The sequence below is a fragment of the Parathielavia appendiculata genome, assembly GCF_033297405.1.
Source record: "Parathielavia appendiculata strain CBS 731.68 unplaced genomic scaffold N657scaffold_6, whole genome shotgun sequence".
Taxonomy (NCBI): Eukaryota; Fungi; Ascomycota; class Sordariomycetes; order Sordariales; family Chaetomiaceae; genus Parathielavia; species Parathielavia appendiculata.
Genome location: NW_026944225.1, coordinates 250,861 through 270,517, shown reverse-complemented (window position 1 = coordinate 270,517; position 19,657 = coordinate 250,861). Strand labels below are relative to the sequence as shown.

General features: G+C 55.6%; 9 protein-coding genes across 9 annotated transcripts; 5 read left to right on the top strand and 4 right to left on the bottom strand.

Moving 5' to 3' along the window:
- Positions 1 to 701: 701 nt before the first annotated feature.
- Positions 702 to 1,168, bottom strand: N657DRAFT_663743 (ribosomal protein L39e; the record flags this gene model as incomplete). The annotated part of the gene is made up of 3 exons (XM_062795206.1): positions 1,112 to 1,168; positions 866 to 966; positions 702 to 750 (listed from the first exon to the last, which is right to left on the bottom strand). The coding sequence occupies exons 1-3, from the start codon at positions 1,115 to 1,117 to the stop codon at positions 702 to 704; spliced, it is 156 nt and encodes a 51-aa protein (XP_062647313.1). The 5' UTR covers positions 1,118 to 1,168.
- Positions 1,169 to 1,599: 431 nt separating this feature from the next.
- On the top strand, positions 1,600 to 2,711 carry N657DRAFT_645112 (ARF/SAR superfamily). The gene is made up of 4 exons (XM_062792881.1): positions 1,600 to 1,738; positions 1,801 to 1,839; positions 1,894 to 2,301; positions 2,354 to 2,711. Exons 1-4 carry the CDS (start codon positions 1,664 to 1,666, stop codon positions 2,372 to 2,374), a joined length of 543 nt encoding a protein of 180 aa, XP_062647312.1. The 5' UTR covers positions 1,600 to 1,663; the 3' UTR covers positions 2,375 to 2,711.
- An 889-nt stretch (positions 2,712 to 3,600) lies between these two features.
- N657DRAFT_645109 (uncharacterized protein) lies at positions 3,601 to 5,897 on the top strand. Its single transcript, XM_062792880.1, has 9 exons — positions 3,601 to 4,053; positions 4,110 to 4,423; positions 4,491 to 4,557; positions 4,613 to 4,639; positions 4,693 to 4,886; positions 4,939 to 5,061; positions 5,119 to 5,268; positions 5,322 to 5,430; positions 5,487 to 5,897. The coding sequence occupies exons 1-9, from the start codon at positions 3,661 to 3,663 to the stop codon at positions 5,649 to 5,651; spliced, it is 1,542 nt and encodes a 513-aa protein (XP_062647311.1). The 5' UTR covers positions 3,601 to 3,660; the 3' UTR covers positions 5,652 to 5,897.
- An 818-nt stretch (positions 5,898 to 6,715) lies between these two features.
- Positions 6,716 to 7,490, top strand: N657DRAFT_645107 (uncharacterized protein). The gene is made up of 2 exons (XM_062792879.1): positions 6,716 to 6,862; positions 6,934 to 7,490. Exons 1-2 carry the CDS (start codon positions 6,758 to 6,760, stop codon positions 7,177 to 7,179), a joined length of 351 nt encoding a protein of 116 aa, XP_062647310.1. The 5' UTR covers positions 6,716 to 6,757; the 3' UTR covers positions 7,180 to 7,490.
- A 136-nt stretch (positions 7,491 to 7,626) lies between these two features.
- Positions 7,627 to 8,847, top strand: N657DRAFT_645105 (PTPLA-domain-containing protein). The gene is made up of 3 exons (XM_062792878.1): positions 7,627 to 7,990; positions 8,068 to 8,421; positions 8,485 to 8,847. The coding sequence occupies exons 1-3, from the start codon at positions 7,786 to 7,788 to the stop codon at positions 8,568 to 8,570; spliced, it is 645 nt and encodes a 214-aa protein (XP_062647309.1). The 5' UTR covers positions 7,627 to 7,785; the 3' UTR covers positions 8,571 to 8,847.
- N657DRAFT_645103 (uncharacterized protein) lies at positions 8,556 to 10,280 on the bottom strand. Its single transcript, XM_062792877.1, has 4 exons — positions 10,084 to 10,280; positions 9,867 to 10,024; positions 8,917 to 9,800; positions 8,556 to 8,861 (listed from the first exon to the last, which is right to left on the bottom strand). Exons 1-4 carry the CDS (start codon positions 10,123 to 10,125, stop codon positions 8,737 to 8,739), a joined length of 1,209 nt encoding a protein of 402 aa, XP_062647308.1. The 5' UTR covers positions 10,126 to 10,280; the 3' UTR covers positions 8,556 to 8,736.
- Positions 10,281 to 10,966: 686 nt separating this feature from the next.
- On the top strand, positions 10,967 to 12,954 carry N657DRAFT_680721 (Poly(A) polymerase; the record flags this gene model as incomplete). Its single annotated transcript, XM_062796317.1, has 2 exons — positions 10,967 to 11,860; positions 11,911 to 12,954. The coding sequence occupies 2 exons, from the start codon at positions 10,967 to 10,969 to the stop codon at positions 12,952 to 12,954; spliced, it is 1,938 nt and encodes a 645-aa protein (XP_062647307.1).
- Positions 12,955 to 14,260: 1,306 nt separating this feature from the next.
- On the bottom strand, positions 14,261 to 16,085 carry N657DRAFT_633798 (tubulin nucleotide-binding domain-like protein; the record flags this gene model as incomplete). Its single annotated transcript, XM_062791236.1, has 5 exons — positions 14,261 to 14,531; positions 14,583 to 15,133; positions 15,236 to 15,680; positions 15,738 to 15,943; positions 16,014 to 16,085. 5 exons carry the CDS (start codon positions 16,083 to 16,085, stop codon positions 14,261 to 14,263), a joined length of 1,545 nt encoding a protein of 514 aa, XP_062647306.1.
- Positions 16,086 to 16,225: 140 nt separating this feature from the next.
- Positions 16,226 to 18,621, bottom strand: N657DRAFT_596027 (FAD/NAD(P)-binding domain-containing protein). Its single transcript, XM_062789991.1, has 2 exons — positions 18,079 to 18,621; positions 16,226 to 18,016 (listed from the first exon to the last, which is right to left on the bottom strand). The coding sequence occupies exons 1-2, from the start codon at positions 18,440 to 18,442 to the stop codon at positions 16,638 to 16,640; spliced, it is 1,743 nt and encodes a 580-aa protein (XP_062647305.1). The 5' UTR covers positions 18,443 to 18,621; the 3' UTR covers positions 16,226 to 16,637.
- Positions 18,622 to 19,657: the final 1,036 nt, after the last annotated feature.

Genomic DNA, 19,657 nt, shown 5'->3' with positions numbered 1-19,657 from the left:
AGTCCTCTCCCTAGACCATCTTCTTCGCGGATATACCACGTGAATGCAGCTCACATCCCAAGTCCGTGAAGGTTGAAGCATGATTTCGTCCTTTCTTGTAACGCCGAGGCTCTTTGCGAATGGCGTCATTTCAGACCATCAACGATCAAACTCGTCGACATACTGTACCAAACGAATCGAGCGCAAGCCATTGCGGGCTCTTGACATCCTCTCCCACAATCCCGGACCAGCCTCCCTTGCGTCCAACATCGCTTTTTGACTGCACCCTATCACAGCATGCACCATTGCAAGCAAAGACTGAAGAACTTGTCATGCACAAAGGCATCAAATGCCATGTTTCATTCCGTTTTCCTTTTGACCCTGAAATGTCATGGCATACTCCGTTAAACTGAGCCGAGTCGCCCCGTTTACCTCCCAGCCAAGCTCAAAAGGAAAAATCCCAACCCGCCGAGATACTGCAAAGCAAGACGTGTTCCCTACCGGCCGCATCTTCTCTCCTCCCGGCGCAGTTCTCCCAGCTTTCGTCACTTTCCCAGGGGTATTTGACTTCGACTCCATTCGCCGCAATGTCCGCTCAAGAGAGTCGGCGTGGTTAACTGAGAGGTAGCGGGTTTGCTTGAAGCCTAGCAGAAAGTGGCAGGAGTAGCCCTGGGAAGAATAGGCCCGCTCGAATGGGTCGAAATGAGGAAGAGGGACGGCATTTAGAGGCCGAGGCGGGTCTTGCGCCAGTGCCTCCGCTTGGCATTGTACCTGTTCGAGGCCGAAGTCAGCCTCTGATTTCCGTTCTCTGATCATCGTCTCGGTGTTTAGGTAGCTGCGGCATGTGCAGGTTCGCAGGAGCTCGCTGTCGTCGGAACGTTCGTACCTAATGGTGTTGCCGGTGCGGAGCCGAATCCATTGGGGAATGGGTCGGTTCTGCTTCTGGGCCTTGGCCAGCTTCTGCTTGACACGGAAAGTCTTGTGGCTCTGTGGGTTGATCGGGTTCGTTAGCTTGTGATTGTCATGGTGTCGGCGCTTTTAATCCCTCTCCCAAATGCTGGACATTTCTCGCCCTATCCTCGGAAAATGGGAAAACCGGCCGGGCAGCATTTGGGAGAGCGTCGATACGTACCGGCATTTTGACGTTGTTGTCGAGGATTCCGAGTCAGTGTCGATGTCGTGATGTTCCTCAAGTGGGTGGGATTCGAATATTTGGTGTGGGCTTTCAGAAAATGTCAATGCTAGGGCCGAACATCAGAATTGTGGCTGAGTCACGTGCCATCATCCTGTGTGGCGCGATTGAACTTAAGGTGTGGCACAGCTAACCCTTGCTCAGGAGTGCCGGCCGGCACCTGGCCGACTGCCGATCTTACGCGCTGATTTCCAAGAACAAGGGCGCCCCAGAGCCTAGACCGAGCGGCGGCCTCTTTGATCAGCGAAAATCAAGAAGTGGCATGAACCGCGAAACCGGAAAATCTGCACTTAACGGGTATCAGCGAGTGTTTACTGCTTGAATCTCGGCTTGCCTTGCTTGCGGCGTCTTCCTAAACACTTTGCGCTTCTGAACGAAACAGCCTAAGGCTTCCACATCTGCTCGCGTGTCGGTGGCTCTCGTTCGCGATCTGGTTCCTCCTCCCCTTTACCACACCGATACTCCTGGTCCCTCTGTGCCACGACAGCAAAGATGGGTCAGACCGTGTCATGGCTCTCCAACCTCATCTGGGCCAAGAAAGAGATCAGGATCTTGATCTTGGGATTGGTTTGCATCCCCCGTTTAGCCCTACGTCGATCGACTCCGTACTGAACAGCTGCGCCGTGTAGGATAATGCTGGCAAGACGACACTCCTCTACAGGCTCAAGGTACGGTTTCGCTTCGCCTGACTAGGAAACCTGGGGAACTCACGCGACGAGCAGATTGGCGAAGTAGTAACAACGATACCCACGATCGGGTTCAACGTCGAGTCGGTGACATACGGGAAGCTGAACTTCAATGTATGGGATCTGGGCGGGCAAACAAGCATCAGGCCATACTGGCGATGCTACTATGCCAACACAGCAGCCGTCATCTTCGTCGTGGACTCGACCGATATCGAACGTTTGCAGACCGCAGCAGACGAACTCGCCGCCATGTTGAACGAGGACGAGCTGAAGGATGCTGCCCTCTTGGTCTTCGCAAACAAGCAGGATCAGCCAGGCGCAAAGGGGGCGGCCGACATCTCGCAAGCACTGCGGCTAGGCGAGCTCAGAGACAGGAACTGGAGCATCATGGCGTGCAGTGCGGTGGAAGGGTCGGGTATCAAAGAAGGGATGGACTGGCTGTCGGTAAGTTTGCGCCATGGCCGGCCCTTTGTAGCCCGCCTCTAACAGCTCGCAGCAAACCGTATCACAGGATTAGAGGGCGGACCGGGGCTGGGACATAGGGAAGTGGTTTCTGTATATGACAAGTTCACCTCTTCTGACATTCCGGCCAATCTTGGGTATTGGGCAAGGTAATTGGCCTTGCGGCGTTTGGGCAGAGAGTCGCCTTGGTACATGGACGATACGTTATGCGATGGCGCAGGGTGCATCAGTAAGGGCGGGTGAGCGTTCGGCACATGGATACATAAGACTTAAGTTTCTAATACAATGGACGGCTAGCGCCGCAGGGGCTCGCGTTTCTTTTCATAGTTTTCGGCACCCATTCTCGACGCAAGTCGTAGTTATAGTGACGGCCCTAGAAGACCAGACCGGTATATTATTATGGCGCAACACATATTCACAGTCTCTTTCGATATGTTGAAGCAGCATCCTCAACGGGGCGTCGGCTTGGCTATGCGCGCCGAGGCCCCGAGAAAGGCTTGGATTACCGGTAGACATTACGTCGGTGGCATGACAAGGAGCTCCGTGTTTGACTTCAGACCTCCACAAACGCTCCCAACGGAATGAGCATCCATAATTGGAAATAGATTTGTGATCAACTCCATCATGCGTATCTTAGTCTTCAACTTTACAGACCACTGATATGGCCTGAGAGCTCAGTTAGCCTAACCCGCCTCAGGACACCAAGATCCAGATTGGGAATCTCTTGTAACTTGATCACACAATGAGCTGTGTCGGCATCAAATTATCAGCAGACCTGTCTCAAGGACGGGGCCTTCCATTGCCGGTTCTGGTAAAAGTAGTACTGCGTGCCATGTCAGGTGCACTCTGCCACTGTACAATACAATGCGGACACCCAGGAAGATTGAACAGGGGCAGTGACGTGCGGGTACGACACCCGAGCTCCACTCCTGGCTTGTTCGGAAGATATCATGTGAACAGCAATTCAGAGGGCCAGCTTTCGGCGAACTGAAAACAAGGTCCGGGAAGATAGAGCTGAGGCTCGCGATTTGTCTATTGTCGTCCCCATTTCTTGGATACGCACAGATTACTGCCAGAAAGGGTTTGGAAACGCAAAGCTGTGGCGTGGTCCGAAGGCAATCAATAGATGCACACGGGGGGAACTTCAGTTATAAGCATGTCCCGGCGTCCTTGAAGCGGGAATGCATTTATCCGAACTATCACGCCGCCTAAATTTGTCGTTACTGCCATGTGGGGCTTGGGTAACTCAATGCCCCGCGATTAGGTTGCTTGCCTGAGATTCTGAGTCAACAATTGCTTTGCGCGGGACAGAGACCGACTCGAAGACACACGATTCACAACATGGCTCCTCCAAACAGCAATCCGGCAGGAGACCTCACCTCAGAGGTTCTCCATGCCTTGTCCAAGGCTGACCCGATTTCGTCTGCCGAGACCTTTGCAAATGTGCCCTTCGAGTCGATCAAAGCCGCCCTCGACCGGCTTGCGTCCCGGTCCATGGTCACGTATGAGCAGGTAGAGCGTGAGGAGGCTTACCTGGAGCCCGAGGCAGAAACTATCGTCAGCCATGGCAGCCACGAGGCCCGCGTATTTGAGGCGGTCCGCCAGGCCATGGACGGCCTCTCGATTCAAGATCTTGAGAGCAAAATTGGCGACAAGACGGTGACCAAGGTTGGCCAGGGCAAAGCCTTCAAGGAGAAATGGATCAAGAAGGATGGCATCAAGCTTGTTGCACTGGTGAGCTTGCTGCCATCCAACCTGGTCTTGCTGTTGACGGCTAACGGCGCCGGCAGGTTGATTCGATCAACGATGTGACGCGGGAGCAGCTCAAGGCGATCCAGGAGACGCGGAGGCATGACGCCAAAATCATTGCCGACTTGAAGAAGCGCAAGCTGCTGAGGATGCAGAAGGTCATCTCCTTCAGGATAAGCAAGGGGCCCAAGTTTGCGCTCGAGATGGTGAAGGAGGAAACGGACCTGACGGCCGAGATGCTGGCATCTGGTGCATGGAAGACGGCTACCTTCAAGCCGTACAACTTCAACGCATTGGGCGCCGATCAGCATGCCGGCGCACTGCACCCCCTGAACAAGGTGCGGCAGGAGTTCAGGTGCGTTGTCTTTTCGGGAGAGGACTGCATGAGGTGGGCAGATCGTTGACCCCCAAGCGTCTCACAGGCAAATATTCTTTGAGATGGGCTTCACAGAGATGCCTACCAACCAGTTCGTTGAGTCGGGCTTCTGGGTACGTGGCTGCGCCACTTGAACGTCTGGATAGATCGCTGACTGACGAGTAACAGAACTTTGACGCTCTCTTCGTGCCTCAGGTATTTCGTTGTTGGCTTGTCTGTCTCCCGCGGTTCAATCTGACACACTGAAGCAACACCCTGCGCGCGACTTGCAAGATACCTTCTACATCTCCGACCCCCTTAAGGCTGGCAGGCCCGCACCGACATCTGCGGATGATAAGCAGGACTACGAGGAATACTTCCAGAATGTGAGGCAAGTCCACGAAAGCGGGAAGTACGGCTCGATTGGGTACAGATACCCCTGGTCCGAGGATGAATCGCTCAGGTATGTAAAGCTATCGTTCTGTGTCCCCTTACATCGGCTGACCGAAGGCAAGACTTGTCTTGCGGACACACACGACTTCCATCTCGGCCGCCATGCTGCACAAGCTTTCTGGCCAAAGAACCCAGGATGGGCGTGTTCCGCCGGCGCGATACTTCTCCATCGACAGGGTTTTCAGGTAATCGCAGTCATCGAGTCCGGTGAACTCAATGTCAAACTCGCTGACCATTGCTAGAAACGAGACTGTGGATGCCACTCATCTCTGCGAGTTCCACCAGGTAGAAGGCGTCATTGCCGACTACGGGCTGACGCTGGGTGGCCTTATGGAGTTCATGGACATGTTCTTCGGGGCGATGGGTGTGACTGACCTGCGCTTCAAGCCGGCGTGAGTGGTCCCAGCCTAACAGTCAGTGCACATCATAGCTGACTGCATAGTAGATACAACCCCTACACCGAGCCGAGTATGGAGATTTTCTCGTACCATAAGGGGCTCAACAAGCTTATCGAGATCGGCAACTCGGGTATTTTCAGGCCAGAGATGTTGGAGGTTCGTATCGCCCCTGGAGAGCGTGTTTGGCAGTTAGGGCTAACCATGATGTCCAGGCCATGGGCCTGCCCACGGATATGAGGGTGTTCGGTTTCGGTCTTAGCTTGGAGAGGCCAACCATGATCAAATACGGCATTTCAAACATTCGTGAGTTGCTCGGTCACCAAGTCGATCTCAATTTTATCCAGAAGAACCCTGCTGTGCGGCTAGACAAGAACTAGATAGATAGGGAGGGCACGGGTAAATCAGTAACTGAGGGCACACCAGAGTCGTATCACGAACTGCGCGTTGTGATGAGAACCGCCGCGGAACGTATGCTCGACCTCCACCCTGCATCCGTCTTGAGTCGGGAGATGCTGTTTTTCAAATAATCGCCAAGAAGTGTAAGATCGCAAGGCTTGAAAGTTCAGTTCAGTCCCCCTGGCCCAACTCAAAAATCCGGGCGAAACCAAGCTCACGGATGAGGCCAGAAATGAAAAGTATAAGCTCTTGTGTCCATACCCACCAGCCAAACCCATCTATTAGATCTCTCATCCAACACGGTTCTCAGGCCCTTCCTCAGACGAAACAATGTCACGGCTCACGAGCTAATTGGGAAACGATTTTCCACTTCTCAGTTTGCGTTCGCCTCGTTGCGCACCACATTGCGGGGAATGTGGTTCGCATGACATATGCAGTAGATGAACCATAGCCGTATCCCGACTAATCATGTAGCCAAGAATCTATGCAGCCCTATGGCGGGCAATTGGCGTTTTTACAAGATCTACACGTGGACAAGCAGAGGTGGACTATTGTAAGGTAAGTACTTGGGCATAACATAGCAGCGAGTGGATGGCGGATTGGCGAGGCAGCAATCGAATGTACTACCAGGAAGCCGAATGCGGGAATTGGACCTCTCGACGGAAAAGGCGGTCGGCATATGACTCCCCCCTTGCTCTGATCGGTTATGTCACCGATATGGAGGTGAGGGTAGCACTTTGCGGCTCTCTGTCTCGCTGCCTGGATGGTTCTTAATTGCCCACCTTTTGGCCTTGTCCTGAGTCCCCCCTCCGCCTCTTCCTCAACTGCTCTCACTGCTTCCCTGTGCCATTACTTCGTCCCAGGCACACACGCACACACCAACACACTGCACTTCTCGGTAGTGTAGCCGATCGACGCACCTGGCGGTGGCAGTGTAAACCCGTCTCATCCAACCAACGTCTGAATCCAGCCTGCTGGGTTTTGTCAAACGGGTCGCTTGGCCAGATCGGATCGAGATCTTGCATCGTCCGAAGCCCTTACCCAGCCTTGCCTTACTCGGCACCTACTATCTATCCTTTGTACCCCGATGGACACTCCCTCCCGCGCTCCTGCTCCGCCTTCGCTCAACCTTGGGCCCGTCAGGGCCGTCGCCAGTCCCCTCGAGGGCAGCCCTCAGTCGGCAGACAGCGTGGTGATTCTCCCATACCACTCGCATATCACCTGAAGGCAATCTCTAGCTTTGACGCTAACCACGCGATCCAGACACCTGGTCCATTCTCAAGCGACTACCCTGCCTCGCCAACCTCCACCACCTCCCCTTTGCTCTGGGGTGGTCGCAAGGCTTCATCCGGGTTTGGGCCCGCTTCCTTAGAGTCCCTGAAGAAACCGTCTCCTGTCGTCTCGCAGAGGAAGGTCAATGCCCATAGCTACTGTGGTAGACATTCGGATGAGTTCTTGTTTGGCGGCAAGGGGTTTGGAGATCTCTGGCGGGCTGTTATCAAGAAGTAAAACAAGCCTGAGGGTAGAGGGAAGAGATTGATTCAATTTGGTTTTTGTTTGTGAGGACGGTTCTTGGTCGAGAAAACGGGCCGCTGCTGGGCAGTCGCTAAGGGAGGGACAATCTGGGACCTGAAATGGGCAGAAATTGGACAAACAGGACGGGCAGTCTTGGTAACGGTCATTGGCTTTTTGGCATCAAGAATGACATCCTGTGCGATGGAACATCAGAGAGCATCGTTTCTTTTAGAAAGCATGGTGTATCTCTCCATTAGAGAGGGGAGGTTGACGTCGTATCAATGAGAGATCTCTGTACTGTGCAGGATTTGTATGTGTGAAGGGCAACCGGGACCAGACGCAGTGAACCAAGCGGGGCGAGCCGAGCAATCCCCACAGCCCCTGAAGTCGTGAGGAAGGCGGGGCCGGAAATCCCTGCTGAAGCAGCTGGCTCGATTGCCACGGGCACCGGCAGGGGTCAACAAAACCGCTGTCTCCAGGTCCCGTTGGACTTGGAAGTCAACAAGTTTTATTTTCGCATTGAAGTCTTCACAAGCTTTCGTACACAATTCCGCGTCGCTCTTCCCGAACAACAACCCACCTGTGATAGACAAAACGAAGATGGCCAACTCGACCAGCGTCGGGCCCAAGAAGGTCTACCTCATCCTCTACAACACCGCCTCCGCGATCGCCTGGGCGACCATCCTCGGGCGGGCTGCCGTCGTGCTGCGGTGGAGGGGCCCATTCTTCGTGCCGCTTGTCGTCGACAACTTTGCACGCATCACGCAGACATGCGCTCTGATGGAGGTCCTACACGCTCTCACCGGTACGTAACCCCCGTTCCTCCGTCCCGACGTCCGCCTTTCTGAGCAAAAGCTGACAAGGGTGCGTGGTCACTTACAGGCGTCGTCCCCGCCCCTGTCTTCACCACCGTCATGCAAGTCGCCAGCCGGCTCTTTCTGATGTGGGCCGTGTGCTGGCCGTTCCCGCAGCTCAACGCGAGCGTCTTCTACTCGTCGATGCTGTGCGCCTGGAGTCTCACCGAGGTGATTCGGTACACGTACTTTGCGCTGAAGCAGGTGGAGGCGGTCCCTGGTTGGCTGCACTGGCTGCGATACAGCGCGTTCCTGGTGCTGTACCCCGTCGGCATTAGCAGCGAGGTGGCCATGACGCTGCAGGCGGCGTTCGGCCCCGCGTCAGCCCTCGCGTCATGGTATCCTTACGCGCTGGCGGCCGTGATGTTGTCGTATATTCCGGGTGAGTACACCTGACTGCAGTTATAGGAGTGGAGTAGGACTTTGACTGACAGAATCTTCGCAGGCTCGTTCATTCTCTATACCCACATGCTGAAGCAGCGGAAGAAGTACCTCGGAGCTGGCAAAACCGCGGAGAAGAAGACGCAATAATGGATTTCAATCTTGGCATGCAACTGAGGACGCAAACACCCTTCACGACCGCCATACATGGTTCGGCGAGATTATTAATAGAGCACGCCCCGGAGGCAAATTATTGAAGTATGAACGCAACGAACGCGATGGCCACACTACGATCTCTGTTCGGGCATCCTTGCTGTCATGCACGGACTGCGTCCGCAGAGTTGCTCTCGTACCAGTCATTGCGCAGCCAGCCCACAACCATATCCCTTGCCTCGATTGCTAGCTTTTGATAGCCCGGATTGTCCTGAGGCTCGAACATAGCTGCAGTCCGTTAGCATCAACAGTCTCGCTACATCAATAACCCGAAAACACTTACAGACGTGCGCCCCGATCTCCTCCTCGGCCTTATCATTCACAGCCGGCCGCCAATCCCCCGCAGGGTCCCGCTGCGGCACCACACAAAACGTCCTCTCACTTCCCACCACTGTCCCAGTCATGCTAATCTGCTTCGCGCCAGCGGCCTGCCCCAGTCGGGTGTACAAGTTTCCAAACCCAACGCCCAGTTCCTTGTTCAACCTCACCATGTATGCCACCCGCCGCCGCAGCTCCTCCTTGCGCGCGAGGCAACCGACAAATTCGAGATGCGAGGTCGCCCACCCCAATCCCTGGCTGATCTGCTCTCTGTGAAGGTACGCTGCCGCCCCGCCCGCGGCGACAGCTCCGACGGCGCCGGCAGCCATGGCGATGGTGCCCCACCTCCCCCAGCCGCTGCTCGCTGCCGCCTTGCTCTCCCTGTCCTTGTCTCTGTTGACATCCCCAGTCCCCTGCGCTGGCGGTAGCGCACCGGCAATGTTCGGGTTCTGATTCGTGCTCGCCTTGGCTGCTTTGGCCCCACCCCAGAGACTTGTCAACCCGCTGAGCTGGGCGATCGCTGTGGATGCGGCCGTGTAGTGCGTCTCGGCGCTGTGGCGGACCACGCCGGGAGATATCCCGAGAAAGGGGGTGTCGAAGGCGAGCACACCTTGGATGTAGGGGAACATGAGCGCGTTGGGCGGAGGCGGCATGGCAGTGGAGGACTTGGTCGGGCTCTCCTCGTTTACTGAGTTGTGGACAGGCTGTTCGGAGGAGATGCGGATCGCGGTTTCGGCCGCGACAATGCCCCCCATGGAATGCCCTACAAGGACCACGCGGACGGATGGGTCAATTGTCGGGGAAGGCGTGCCGGCAGCTACTTCGAGGTCTATGACTTTGTTGAGTAACCTGTGGTTTTTGAATGTTAGCCTTCTTGCGGCAGATCTGAGGTTTGTGGTGGGTGCTACACGTTACCAGTCGCTGAACCGCGTGACGCATTCGCCTAGGTCGCCGCGCGTGTCGTATTGAGGGTAGACGACGGTTCGAACATCTACCTTGGGCAAAGCGCCCGCAAGGAGCTTGCGGAAGTGTTCGACGAAAGCATAGTTTCTGCCAAAGGTGGATTCATCCCCCTGGTGTTGTCAGCTGTGCAACTTGGGAACCTGGGCTTCTTTTTGCCCGATGCGCGTACCTTGAAGCCGTGAATAAAGCAGAGCAGCAGTGTTTTCTTCATTATTCGTCCCCATCGAGGCTTCAGACGGCGAGGACGCAGGTGTGAGGTGAGAAAGGTCGCACTGCTGTTGACACTCCCCGTTTTGATCGGAGAGCACCGAGAGTTGGTCTCAGCATGACCGCCGTCACAGGGCTGAAGCAGGGCTGCAGTCAGGTGGGGTTGGGGCCAGGAGTCACTCAAATCAATGAATGAACCCACCGCGGATATTGTAAGCTACCGCAAGGCTAGCGCCGGGTAATACAGTACACTACATATGATACGTTTTTCTACTGCAATAGTGCGTAACTACCTTATTGACTTGATGTTACACTTTTCAAGCACTACCTGGCCTAAAACCTCCTCCTTTTGCGTTTTCATTGCCCGGAGTCGGAGCAGTTCAAGCATAAGAAGGCACTGTGCACTATTCACCTATTGTGTATTGTGGCTTTGCGTACTGTGTATGCAGAATGAGAGCTGAAACAGGGCGCCAATTGGCTCTTGGAAGGCCCTTTGCGCGCTAGTTAGTCGCTGCGATATCACCCCTTGGCATTGTGATTTCCAACGCCGCTTTCTCAGCCTCTCCCTCTGCATCATCCGCCTCGTCACTTGTGTTGGTCTGGCAACGCTTCTTACCTGCGTCACGTCGCCAAATCATGACTTGAACTGGCGACGCGCTTTGGATTCTCCATCCAATTTTATCATACTTTTCGTTCCTTTGTTTCCCGATTTCCGCCCTCGACACTCATTCTCGTCCTTGCTTCTTTCACCCAGACCGTTTGCGACCTCGACCACGACATAACCTCAGCAACGCGATTCCGGCATAAGTACGAATTGACCCTCTACTTAATCATCATCTTCCGCCATGGAGGAACGCGTTTACGGCATTACGCCACCCATCTCGACTGCTCTGCCAACGGAGCAAGAGAAACGGCTGAACAACGCGCTGCACCAAGAGCTGCGCGCTCAGGGCACCTTCGAAAGCCCTGCCGAAACTGAGAAGAGAAAGGAGGTTCTCATCCAGCTTGAGAAGATTACGAATGTTTTTGTGCAGAGGGCTGCGCAAGAGAAGGAGCCCAAAAATACCATCCTGATTCGCGATGCAATCGGGAGAGTTTTCACATATGGCAGCTACCGTCTCGGCGTCTACGGACCCGGCTCCGACATGGATACCCTCGTCGTCGCGCCGAAATATGTCACGGTTGAGCAGTACTTCAACATCTTCCCCAAAGTCCTTGTCGAGATGGCTCCGCCTGGTGCCATAACCGACCTCACTCCGGTACCCGAGGCCTTTGTGCCCATCATCAAGTTCGAGTTTTCAGGAATCAGCATCGATCTCATCTTTTGCTCCATCCAAACACTGAAGCAGCTACCGGCCGAGAAGAACTGGAGCTTGGCTGATAACAACCTCCTCCGCGGCCTGAGCGAGAACGAGGTGCGCTCGTTGAACGGGACGAGAGTGACGGACGAGATCCTGAACCTTGTCCCCGAGCCGGCCACCTTCAGACTCGCGCTCCGGGCGATCAAGCTCTGGGCGCAGCGCAAGGCCATCTACGCCAACATCATGGGTTACCCTGGCGGTGTGGCGTGGGCAATGCTCGTCGCGCGGGTTTGCCAGCTCTACCCCAAGGCAACGAGCGCCGTGATAGTCAACAAGTTCTTCAACATCATGCTCAAGTGGCCCTGGCCGCTCCCCGTTCTCCTCAAGGAAATTGAGTACGGTTGTCCCGTCACAAGAGTCCCGGTGTGGAATCCCAAGGTGAGTTGTACCTAGGTCCCGGCCGGTGCTGATGTCTCACCACAGAATAGCTCTCCCACAGTGATAGAAATCACAGGATGCCCATCATCACGCCGTCCTACCCATCCATGTGCGCAACACACAACGTTGGCAGATCTTCGATGGCTGTGATCCAGCAAGAGCTCGAGAAGGGAGCGCAGGTAACAGACGAAATCATGATTGGCAGGCGACCGTGGAAAGATCTCTTCACAAAGCACACCTTTTTCACTTCAGGGTTCAGATACTACCTTACAGTCATTGCGTCGAGCAGGACAAAGAAGGCACAGAATGCCTGGTCCGGATTCGTCGAATCGAGGGTGCGCGTGCTGGTCAACAAGCTTGAGATGCATCCGAGCATTGCCTTGGCGCGCCCGTTCAACAAGGGCTACGACAGGATGCACCGGTGCAAAAGCAATGCCGAAGTGGAGGAGGTGGTATCTGCGGGAAGCCTCGCTTATCTATATAACCCGCCCGCCGATGGAGAAGCAGGGAGTAAGACCGAAATCAAGACCGAGACCATGAGTGAGGATGGCGTGCCGGTGAAGCAGGAGAATTCGGCAGGGGAGGCTGAACACGGCATGCCCATTAAGCAAGAGCACTCCGACGACGCGTTACCCGCCCCACCACCGAACATCAAGCCCGAGCCCGCCGACGGTGCCGACGTCGACGTCAAACTTGAGGATATCCCCGAAAAGAAAGATGAGCCCGAGTACATGGAGATTTACACCACTAACCACTACATCGGGCTACAGTTGGTTGACGGCGCCAAGTCGCTCGACCTGTCGCGCGAAGTCAACGACTGGAAGGCCATGTGCATGTCGAATGATCTCTTCAAGGAAGGGCTCATGTTCCTGTCGATCCAACACGTCAAGAACACGGCGCTACCCGACGATGTGTTTGAACCCGGCGAGACGAAGCCCCGGCCCGCTAAGAAGAGCCTCAAGCGAGTCGCATCCGAGGAGCCCGGAAGTAAGCAGCAACCTCCGGCCAAGAGGCAGGTCCAGGGTAAGACCCCAGGTCCGCAGCTCCAGCGGCAACAACAGCCCACTTCGACGACGGCCGCGGCGGCTGGTTAGAGACCGGAGGTGGGAGAGGGGCGGGCAAGAAGTTGGGTGGCAGAGAGCTGGAGCGCAACGAACAGAGCGGTGAAGTTGGCCGGCTTGCTTCAGGCGCAGGTGCGGCCGTGTGGGATGTGTAACTACATAGATCTTCCTAGACTAATAGACGCTAGGTTTTGAGGCACATGATGCCTCGTCAAGAGCTGAGCTATTTCCGATTTATGTCGGTTGTGTCTGCGGATGGGCCTGGTCTGACAGGACTCGGCAAGAGTAACCCAGAAAGGGCGATTCGTGTCTTGTGGAAATATCGTTCATCGACACTGGTGAACAAAACCGTCTTCCCATGTAGACTGTGTAAACTATTTCGCCGCCTGAGTAGATGCAATTCAGCTTTACTTGCCCCAGTCCGTACCCAGTACCGTACATGGTCCGGAGCTCCTTATTGACACTTTACACTTCAACAGGTACCAGGCATCACCGCTCGTCCGTTCATTCAATCAACTCATCGTCTATCATCTCGTTCTCAACGACGACGGGACAACAGCTATTCGCCGGTCGTCACGACGGCTCGCACCATGGACCTAAACGAGGCGGATCAGGGGCCTGCCACTTCGGACAGTGACTTCGCCGAGAAGAGCACACCTTGGGCCGCTTTTGTCGAAGCACTCTTTGATGAGCAGTGCCGTTAACGCCTCGACCCATACATACCCGGGGGCCGTCAACATGCCAGTGAGACACCGCACCCATCATTGAGTAGGAATCCATGACTCGGCCTGGCGGCACGATGGGAGCTGTCGGCTTTCTCCTCAACAGAGGACTCTCTATCAACGACACCGGCCCAAGAGGGCGGGGATTTCAATGGACACCGCTCCACTGGGCCGCGGCAAATGGGTGGCACCAAGTCGTCGGACTTCTGGGTCAAGCTGCCCTTTCCACCATGGAAAGGCTGGACTGCCACGGCCGCGCCCCCTTCTCTCTATTGCCAAGGGTTTGTTCTGGCAAGATACCGATGCACTTACCCCGTGAGACTTCAGCCGGGAAGAGACACTCCGCCTTCTCGTCGACGCTAGCTGAGGCTGTTTGGGATGACTGTGGCGTCAAAGTCGGATGAGACAACACCGAATGGAATGAAGTACCCTGATGCGAGTTGCAATGTGCCACATACAGGTTTGGGAGACAGAAGTTGTAAGATGCAAAAGGTGTTGTGGTATTTATTCCCTTGCATCCTTAATCTTCCTCGTCTATAGGCATTGACGGGGAAGGAAGTCGAGCACTCACGGAGACGTTGAAACCCTTCTTATGGCCACTTCCCTGGGTAGGAATCTCAGTCGTCCTCCCCTTCATCGCTCCCGCTTGACCATCCCTCGTGATACTCGTCAGCCATCTCCATGAGCTCATTCCCAAGCGTTTCACGGTCCTCCAGGCTGATGGACCGTATCACCGTCGATCGAAGCTGTTTCAACTTGGTCGACACTGACGAGTCGGTCGATATGCTGCACGTGATGTTCAGGGCTTCAGATAGTGGCTCATCGTTATCGCCCCGAAAAATCTCAGGGAAGCTATCCAGAAGAGGAAACCGAAGGGCTGTGTTGTAGCTGCCATTGGGTCAGTGAAATTCAATCTTCTAAAGAAAAGCCACAACATACCTCTTCGTTACCGGCTCGTATAAGCTCCGTCGGACTCTTCGTCCTGCCTCGTCCATCTCCACATCCTCGGCCTCCTCGTCACCATAACCCCTTGCCACAAGCAGCTGGCTGAACACTCGAGGCCTGTCGAATCCATTGGACCGTGGATACCATTCGAGCTGGTCCGACGGCGCGAACCGAATGTCAAGCTGCACGCCCTCCGAGAGCTCTTCCTCTGACAACTCCTTCTGCCGGGAGTCATTTTGCGCCTCGGCTTCCGGCCGGGCGAAGCTCATCTGCAAGCCTGCCACACTTTGCTTCCCCATCGTATTCAGCACTTCGGCCATCCCTCCTAAAGTTTCGCGCTTCACGGGATCTTTCAACCTTGTCGGCAACATGGCGCTCTCCACCGCCACCGCCAACAACGCCGAGGTATGCCAGTGCGACCCCAAATCCAGCTGCACCTTTCCCGGCCGCCTCTCCGGCACCGCCAGCGGCACCATAATCGAAGCCTGCTTGTACACCTCAGTCATGGCCCTCGCCTTGTTCGCCAGCCGAAGCAATATCTTATCCTAGCCCAGAAATCAGCATCAAGCATGCCAACAACTTCTTGCATCCCCTCACCACCAGCTAAACTGCAATAAAAAAAAATTAAAAAAAAAAAAAAAACCTACCCTGGTGACTCCGCTCACAGGCGCCTGCAGCCCCCAAACCCACACCCCAACCTTGCCATACTCATCCCTGACGCGCTCGACATAGCGACTCGCAAACCCGCCCCAGGCATCATCAAACCCGGCAAAGACTTGCACGCCCTGCATGTGGTCGGCCTCCTCGACAAACGGCCTCAGGTCGCGGTCGAGCAGGTCGTGCTCGCGGTCGAGGTCGGCAAACAGCTCCTCGCCGGTGGCGTGGCGCTCAATGGGGGCGGCGACGGCCGAGTTGACGTCGTGCTCCGACAGTGGGACGACGGAGCGCGGGTGATAGAAGACGCGCGAGTAGTCCGAGAAGTAGCGGACGGTGTCAGGCGTGAGGCGGGGCGGCGGGAGGCCGAGGTTGAGCGATTCCGTGTAGGGCGACTCGGGGATGGGCGGGGAGCGGTGGACTATTGGTTGGCCTTGCCTGGTATTTCAGTGGTCAGTTTCATGTGAAAGATTGTGAGGAAGGGAGAGTTGTTACCAGAGGGCTTGGGGCGGAGCGGAATCGTCGTTGACGTCGTAGAGGGCGTTGATCTTGCGGAGGGTGCCGAAAGCGCCCTTGAGGTCGTATATTACCGTGCGCGGCATGTAGGTCTCTGTGCCATCGGGAGCGAGACCGGGCCGGAAATGGATGTCGTGGTCAACGGGAGAGTCGGGTTGGTCTGGGAAGTAGGTGAAGTAGGATTCCTACACCCCTCAACATGACGAACAAAAGTTATTTAAAAAAAAAAAAAAGGGCATGAGTGTGACGACTCACCTGGGTGTTCCAGAAGTGAGTGGCGAGGTAGTTGGCTTGCTGCCCGAGTTGTAGTGTGATGATTTCGTGCATTTTGGACCAAGTTGTAGATGTGACGATGAGATGTGGATGAGAGGAGTGAGCTCACTAACTTAACGTGGATGCTCAACCTGCAAGTTCCGAGAACTTCATTGGTTGACCCTAACCCTCCCAATTATAAGGATTAGAGACGACGACTTCAGCATTGTCAATGGGACCTGACAAGTTGGGATGGGGGACGTAGTAACATCTGAAATAATAAATCTGGATATCCGCCTAAGCTTGTTGTACAAGACGAGCCGCAAATGCCACCGATCAGCTAGATTACACTGGCAAGGGCAAGATGGCCTTCTGGATGCACAAGAAGTGAGAAAAAGAGGCAACCATATCTCAAAAATACAGCATGGGTCAACAAGACGAAATTCCTCGTCATCGATGTCCTCGTCTATCTGCAAACCCAGTCTAGTCCGTGGTCTATTATTTTCAATGCCAGACTCCATTATCATCCGCCGCGAGTAACAAAGGAACTAGGAGAAGGGCAACAGGCTCCGTCATCCGCCGGAATGCTAAACGGAAACATCAGGAAACGAACCGATAATCGGCGGTTCACTCCCGCGAAAGGTCACGGCCAAACACCTTGGCCTTGAGCCAGTCGTTGATGACCAGCAGCCGGTTCCTCGTGCTGAAGCACATGCTGAGGTAGGCGCTGCGCCAGAAGAGGAAGGTCAGGCTGCCGGCGGCCGCCACGTTGCCGTTGAACCACGTCACGTCGGCGACGGCCTTCTCGCTACCAATGTAGGCGAGACTGCCCTGGTGGCTGTACTTGAAAGGCTTGACGTCCTTCATACGGCGCAGCTGGCGCTCGTACTGCTCAATCTCGCGCGAGACGGCGGCCGAGTTGCCCGGCTGCAGGTTCAGCGACGAGCTGAGCTCGCGGATCTTGGTCTCGATCGCCTCCGTCTTGGCCATGTTGTTGAACAGACGCGCAAGGAAGGTGCCCTCCTGACTGGCCACCTGCGCCGTGGGGGCGTACCCGGCCACGGCGCAGTCGCCCACCGCCCAGATGTCGCGCGTGCCCTGCACGACCAGGTACTCGTTCACGGCAAGGCCACGGCGCGAGTTCGCCTGGGCCGGGATGCGTGACATCAGGTCCTTGACCACGGGCCGCACGGCGTTGCCCGTCGCCCAGACGAGCAGGCCGTACGGGAAGACGACCGTCTCCTTCGTGCCGTCGGGCCGCGTCACCTCGGCCTCAACCGTCTTGTCGGTCACCTTCTTGACTGTTGTCTTGGTGTGGATGTTGATCTTCTCCTCCTTGAAGGTGCTCTCGGTGTACTCAATCAGCTGCTTGGAGAACATGGGCAGGACGCTGGGAAGCGCCTCGATCAGCGTCACTTTGAAGCGGTCGCTGATGTCCGGCACCAGCTTCTTGATGTCCTCCTCAAAGAAGTCCTGCAGCTCGCCGGCAAACTCGACGCCCGTCGGGCCGCCGCCAACCACAACCATGTGCAGGAGACGGTCGATCTCCTGAGGCGACTGATCCTTGAAGGCGGCCGTCTCGACACAATCCATAATCCTCTTGCGGATCTTCTGGGCATCGCCAATTTCCTTCAAGAAGCACGAGTGCTCGCGCACGCCGGGGATGCCGAATGTGGCGTTCTCGGCGCCCACGCCGACCACAAGCATATCGTATGGCACCTCGGTCTCGGTAATGTCACCCCTGATTTCCGAGGTATCGATGAGGCGCACAACCTTGCGCTCAGGATCGATAGAGCTGGCTTCAGCCTCGTAAAACTTGACGCGAGCCTTCTTCTGACGGAGAATGGTCCGGATCGGCTCCATGATGGAGCGGTGCTCGATAGTTCCGTTGGTGCATGACGGGAGCAGAGGCGTGAAAAGGAAGTAGTTGCGCGGCGAGATGACGATTACGTTGTAGTTTTCGGTGTCGAGGCGCTTCAGGAGCGAGACAGAACCCCATCCGGTTCCTGTTGAGCTGGGGTCAGCACATGTCAAGTGTTTGGGGGCAGTGGGAGTGAGGAAGGCTTACCGAGGATAACGAGCGTTTTCTTGGACGGGTCGGGTTCAACCTGGGGTTCCGGATGCCTGTCCTGGTAGACGCCGTAGCCAATGTATGCGATACCGGCGATGGCTGAGAGATAAGTCAAGCGCCAGGTCCATCTTAATACCCGGAACCGCCGCTTCTTGGGCAGGGGGGCGGGGGCAGCATCGTCTGAGATGCCGCGCCGGAACTGTCTCGAAACAGGCCCTTGTGTGCTGCCGAAGACGGGTCGTGCGCCAATGGTTCGGCGTGATGTCTGGAGGAACAATCGAGGTGCGGTTTGAGATTGTAGCAATACAGCACCCACTTGGGGCACCGCGAGCTTGCTAAGAGCTCGTGACGAGGTCGCCATGGCTCAATTGGCGAGCGTGGAAGACAAGGAGACGGCGAAAATACCTGGTGAGGAGGGAATGGCGTATAGAAGGACGGCCACTACCTCCGTACTGGTCGAGGTCAGAAGAAGATGTTTGCGGTTCTGAGCAGAAAAGTGGCTCGTTTTCTGTGTGAGATGGCGGCGCAAACTTCAAATCTGATACTCGGTGACTAAGATAAGGAGCTGGGAGCTTCCCGGCCCTGGTCAATGTCTCGTTTTTACCCGCCACGCGCGCTTTATCCTATTCGCGCGCTTTCTTTGGTAGCCACTCAAACGACAGCATTGCCCCCACGAGTGCCCCACCGTTGTGTTAGCCAAGCCAGCCGCCAGGATTTCGTCATAACGACAGACATATCTGTCTGACTTTGAGGTTTTTGTTCTCATCCACTTGGGTAGTGTGCTGAACTCCGGTTGCGGGAGCCCGCCCGACTAGAGAGTCATTTCCAGTCACAATTGGTACGGACAGCATGCATAGTGCAGACGAGGGCAGGGTTTCTCAGTTTGGGCAGTTGCAAACGCGCAGCAGGCGCCCCAGCTCCCACATTCGGAAACCCGCCTCCTCTCTGGTCTGACTCGGATCTATAGTCTGGAACAGCAAACAAAGGGTAACAAGGCTCTGCCCTCACTGGCGTCCCAATCATGTGCGCTATCTGTCATCTGGTATTTTGTTAAAGTTTCCCAATTTGCTTCAGTGGTTGTAGGATCCGAGTTTTTCGACATGGTTTGAAGGTGCCGATACTTCAGGACACCTGATTCTCGGAAGGTGTTTGTCTCTTGAGCAACGTCCGACGAACCCAATATCACATGTAACCAATCCGACAGGCCGCGGGCCCATAAGATACATGCTACGGATCCGTACACGTGTACCCGTGTGACACCTTTTAGTGCCGTTGGCGTGCAAGGTAGCATCCTCATGCCGGCACATGCTGCCAAGTCGATCAGCATGTGGCGGTCCGGCGAAGAAGTTCTGCATTCCCAATTTCCCGGGAACCACGCACAGACCCTGCGCAGCACCCGGGGCCGGGCCTGTACCGGCCGAGGCCCGAAGCCCGGACCGGGCAGGCCGCTCCCGGGGGATTCCTCTAAAGCCGTCTTCAGCCAGTTCGAACAACCGGACGGGAACTTCAGTTGTTTAAAGCCCCAGATCGTCCGAAATTCCATAGTCCAGTTCACAATTTGTCGTCGCCAAAATCT

Excerpts from the sequence above, each read along its gene's own strand:
- N657DRAFT_645105 (XM_062792878.1), top strand. The coding sequence starts at position 7,786 with ATGGCCAACTCGACCAGCGTCGGGCCCAAGAAGGTCTACCTCATCCTC. Across the intron at positions 7,991-8,067 it reads GGTCCTACACGCTCTCACCG|GCGTCGTCCCCGCCCCTGTC; the intron begins GTACGTAACCCC and ends GGTCACTTACAG. Across the intron at positions 8,422-8,484 it reads GATGTTGTCGTATATTCCGG|GCTCGTTCATTCTCTATACC; the intron begins GTGAGTACACCT and ends GAATCTTCGCAG.
- N657DRAFT_645103 (XM_062792877.1), bottom strand. The coding sequence starts at position 10,125 with ATGAAGAAAACACTGCTGCTCTGCTTTATTCACGGCTTCAAG. Across the intron at positions 10,025-10,083 it reads GCTTTATTCACGGCTTCAAG|GGGGATGAATCCACCTTTGG; the intron begins GTACGCGCATCG and ends TGACAACACCAG. Across the intron at positions 9,801-9,866 it reads GTCACGCGGTTCAGCGACTG|GTTACTCAACAAAGTCATAG; the intron begins GTAACGTGTAGC and ends CAAAAACCACAG.
- N657DRAFT_645112 (XM_062792881.1), top strand. The coding sequence starts at position 1,664 with ATGGGTCAGACCGTGTCATGGCTCTCCAACCTCATCTGGGCCAAGAAA. Across the intron at positions 1,840-1,893 it reads CACTCCTCTACAGGCTCAAG|ATTGGCGAAGTAGTAACAAC; the intron begins GTACGGTTTCGC and ends CGCGACGAGCAG. Across the intron at positions 2,302-2,353 it reads AAGGGATGGACTGGCTGTCG|CAAACCGTATCACAGGATTA; the intron begins GTAAGTTTGCGC and ends AACAGCTCGCAG.
- N657DRAFT_645107 (XM_062792879.1), top strand. The coding sequence starts at position 6,758 with ATGGACACTCCCTCCCGCGCTCCTGCTCCGCCTTCGCTCAACCTTGGG. Across the intron at positions 6,863-6,933 it reads CTCAGTCGGCAGACAGCGTG|ACACCTGGTCCATTCTCAAG; the intron begins GTGATTCTCCCA and ends CACGCGATCCAG.
- N657DRAFT_645109 (XM_062792880.1), top strand. The coding sequence starts at position 3,661 with ATGGCTCCTCCAAACAGCAATCCGGCAGGAGACCTCACCTCAGAGGTT. Across the intron at positions 4,640-4,692 it reads ACGCTCTCTTCGTGCCTCAG|CAACACCCTGCGCGCGACTT; the intron begins GTATTTCGTTGT and ends GACACACTGAAG. Across the intron at positions 5,431-5,486 it reads TCAGGCCAGAGATGTTGGAG|GCCATGGGCCTGCCCACGGA; the intron begins GTTCGTATCGCC and ends CATGATGTCCAG.
- N657DRAFT_596027 (XM_062789991.1), bottom strand. The coding sequence starts at position 18,442 with ATGGCGACCTCGTCACGAGCTCTTAGCAAGCTCGCGGTGCCCCAAGTG. Across the intron at positions 18,017-18,078 it reads GAAAACGCTCGTTATCCTCG|GAACCGGATGGGGTTCTGTC; the intron begins GTAAGCCTTCCT and ends CCAGCTCAACAG.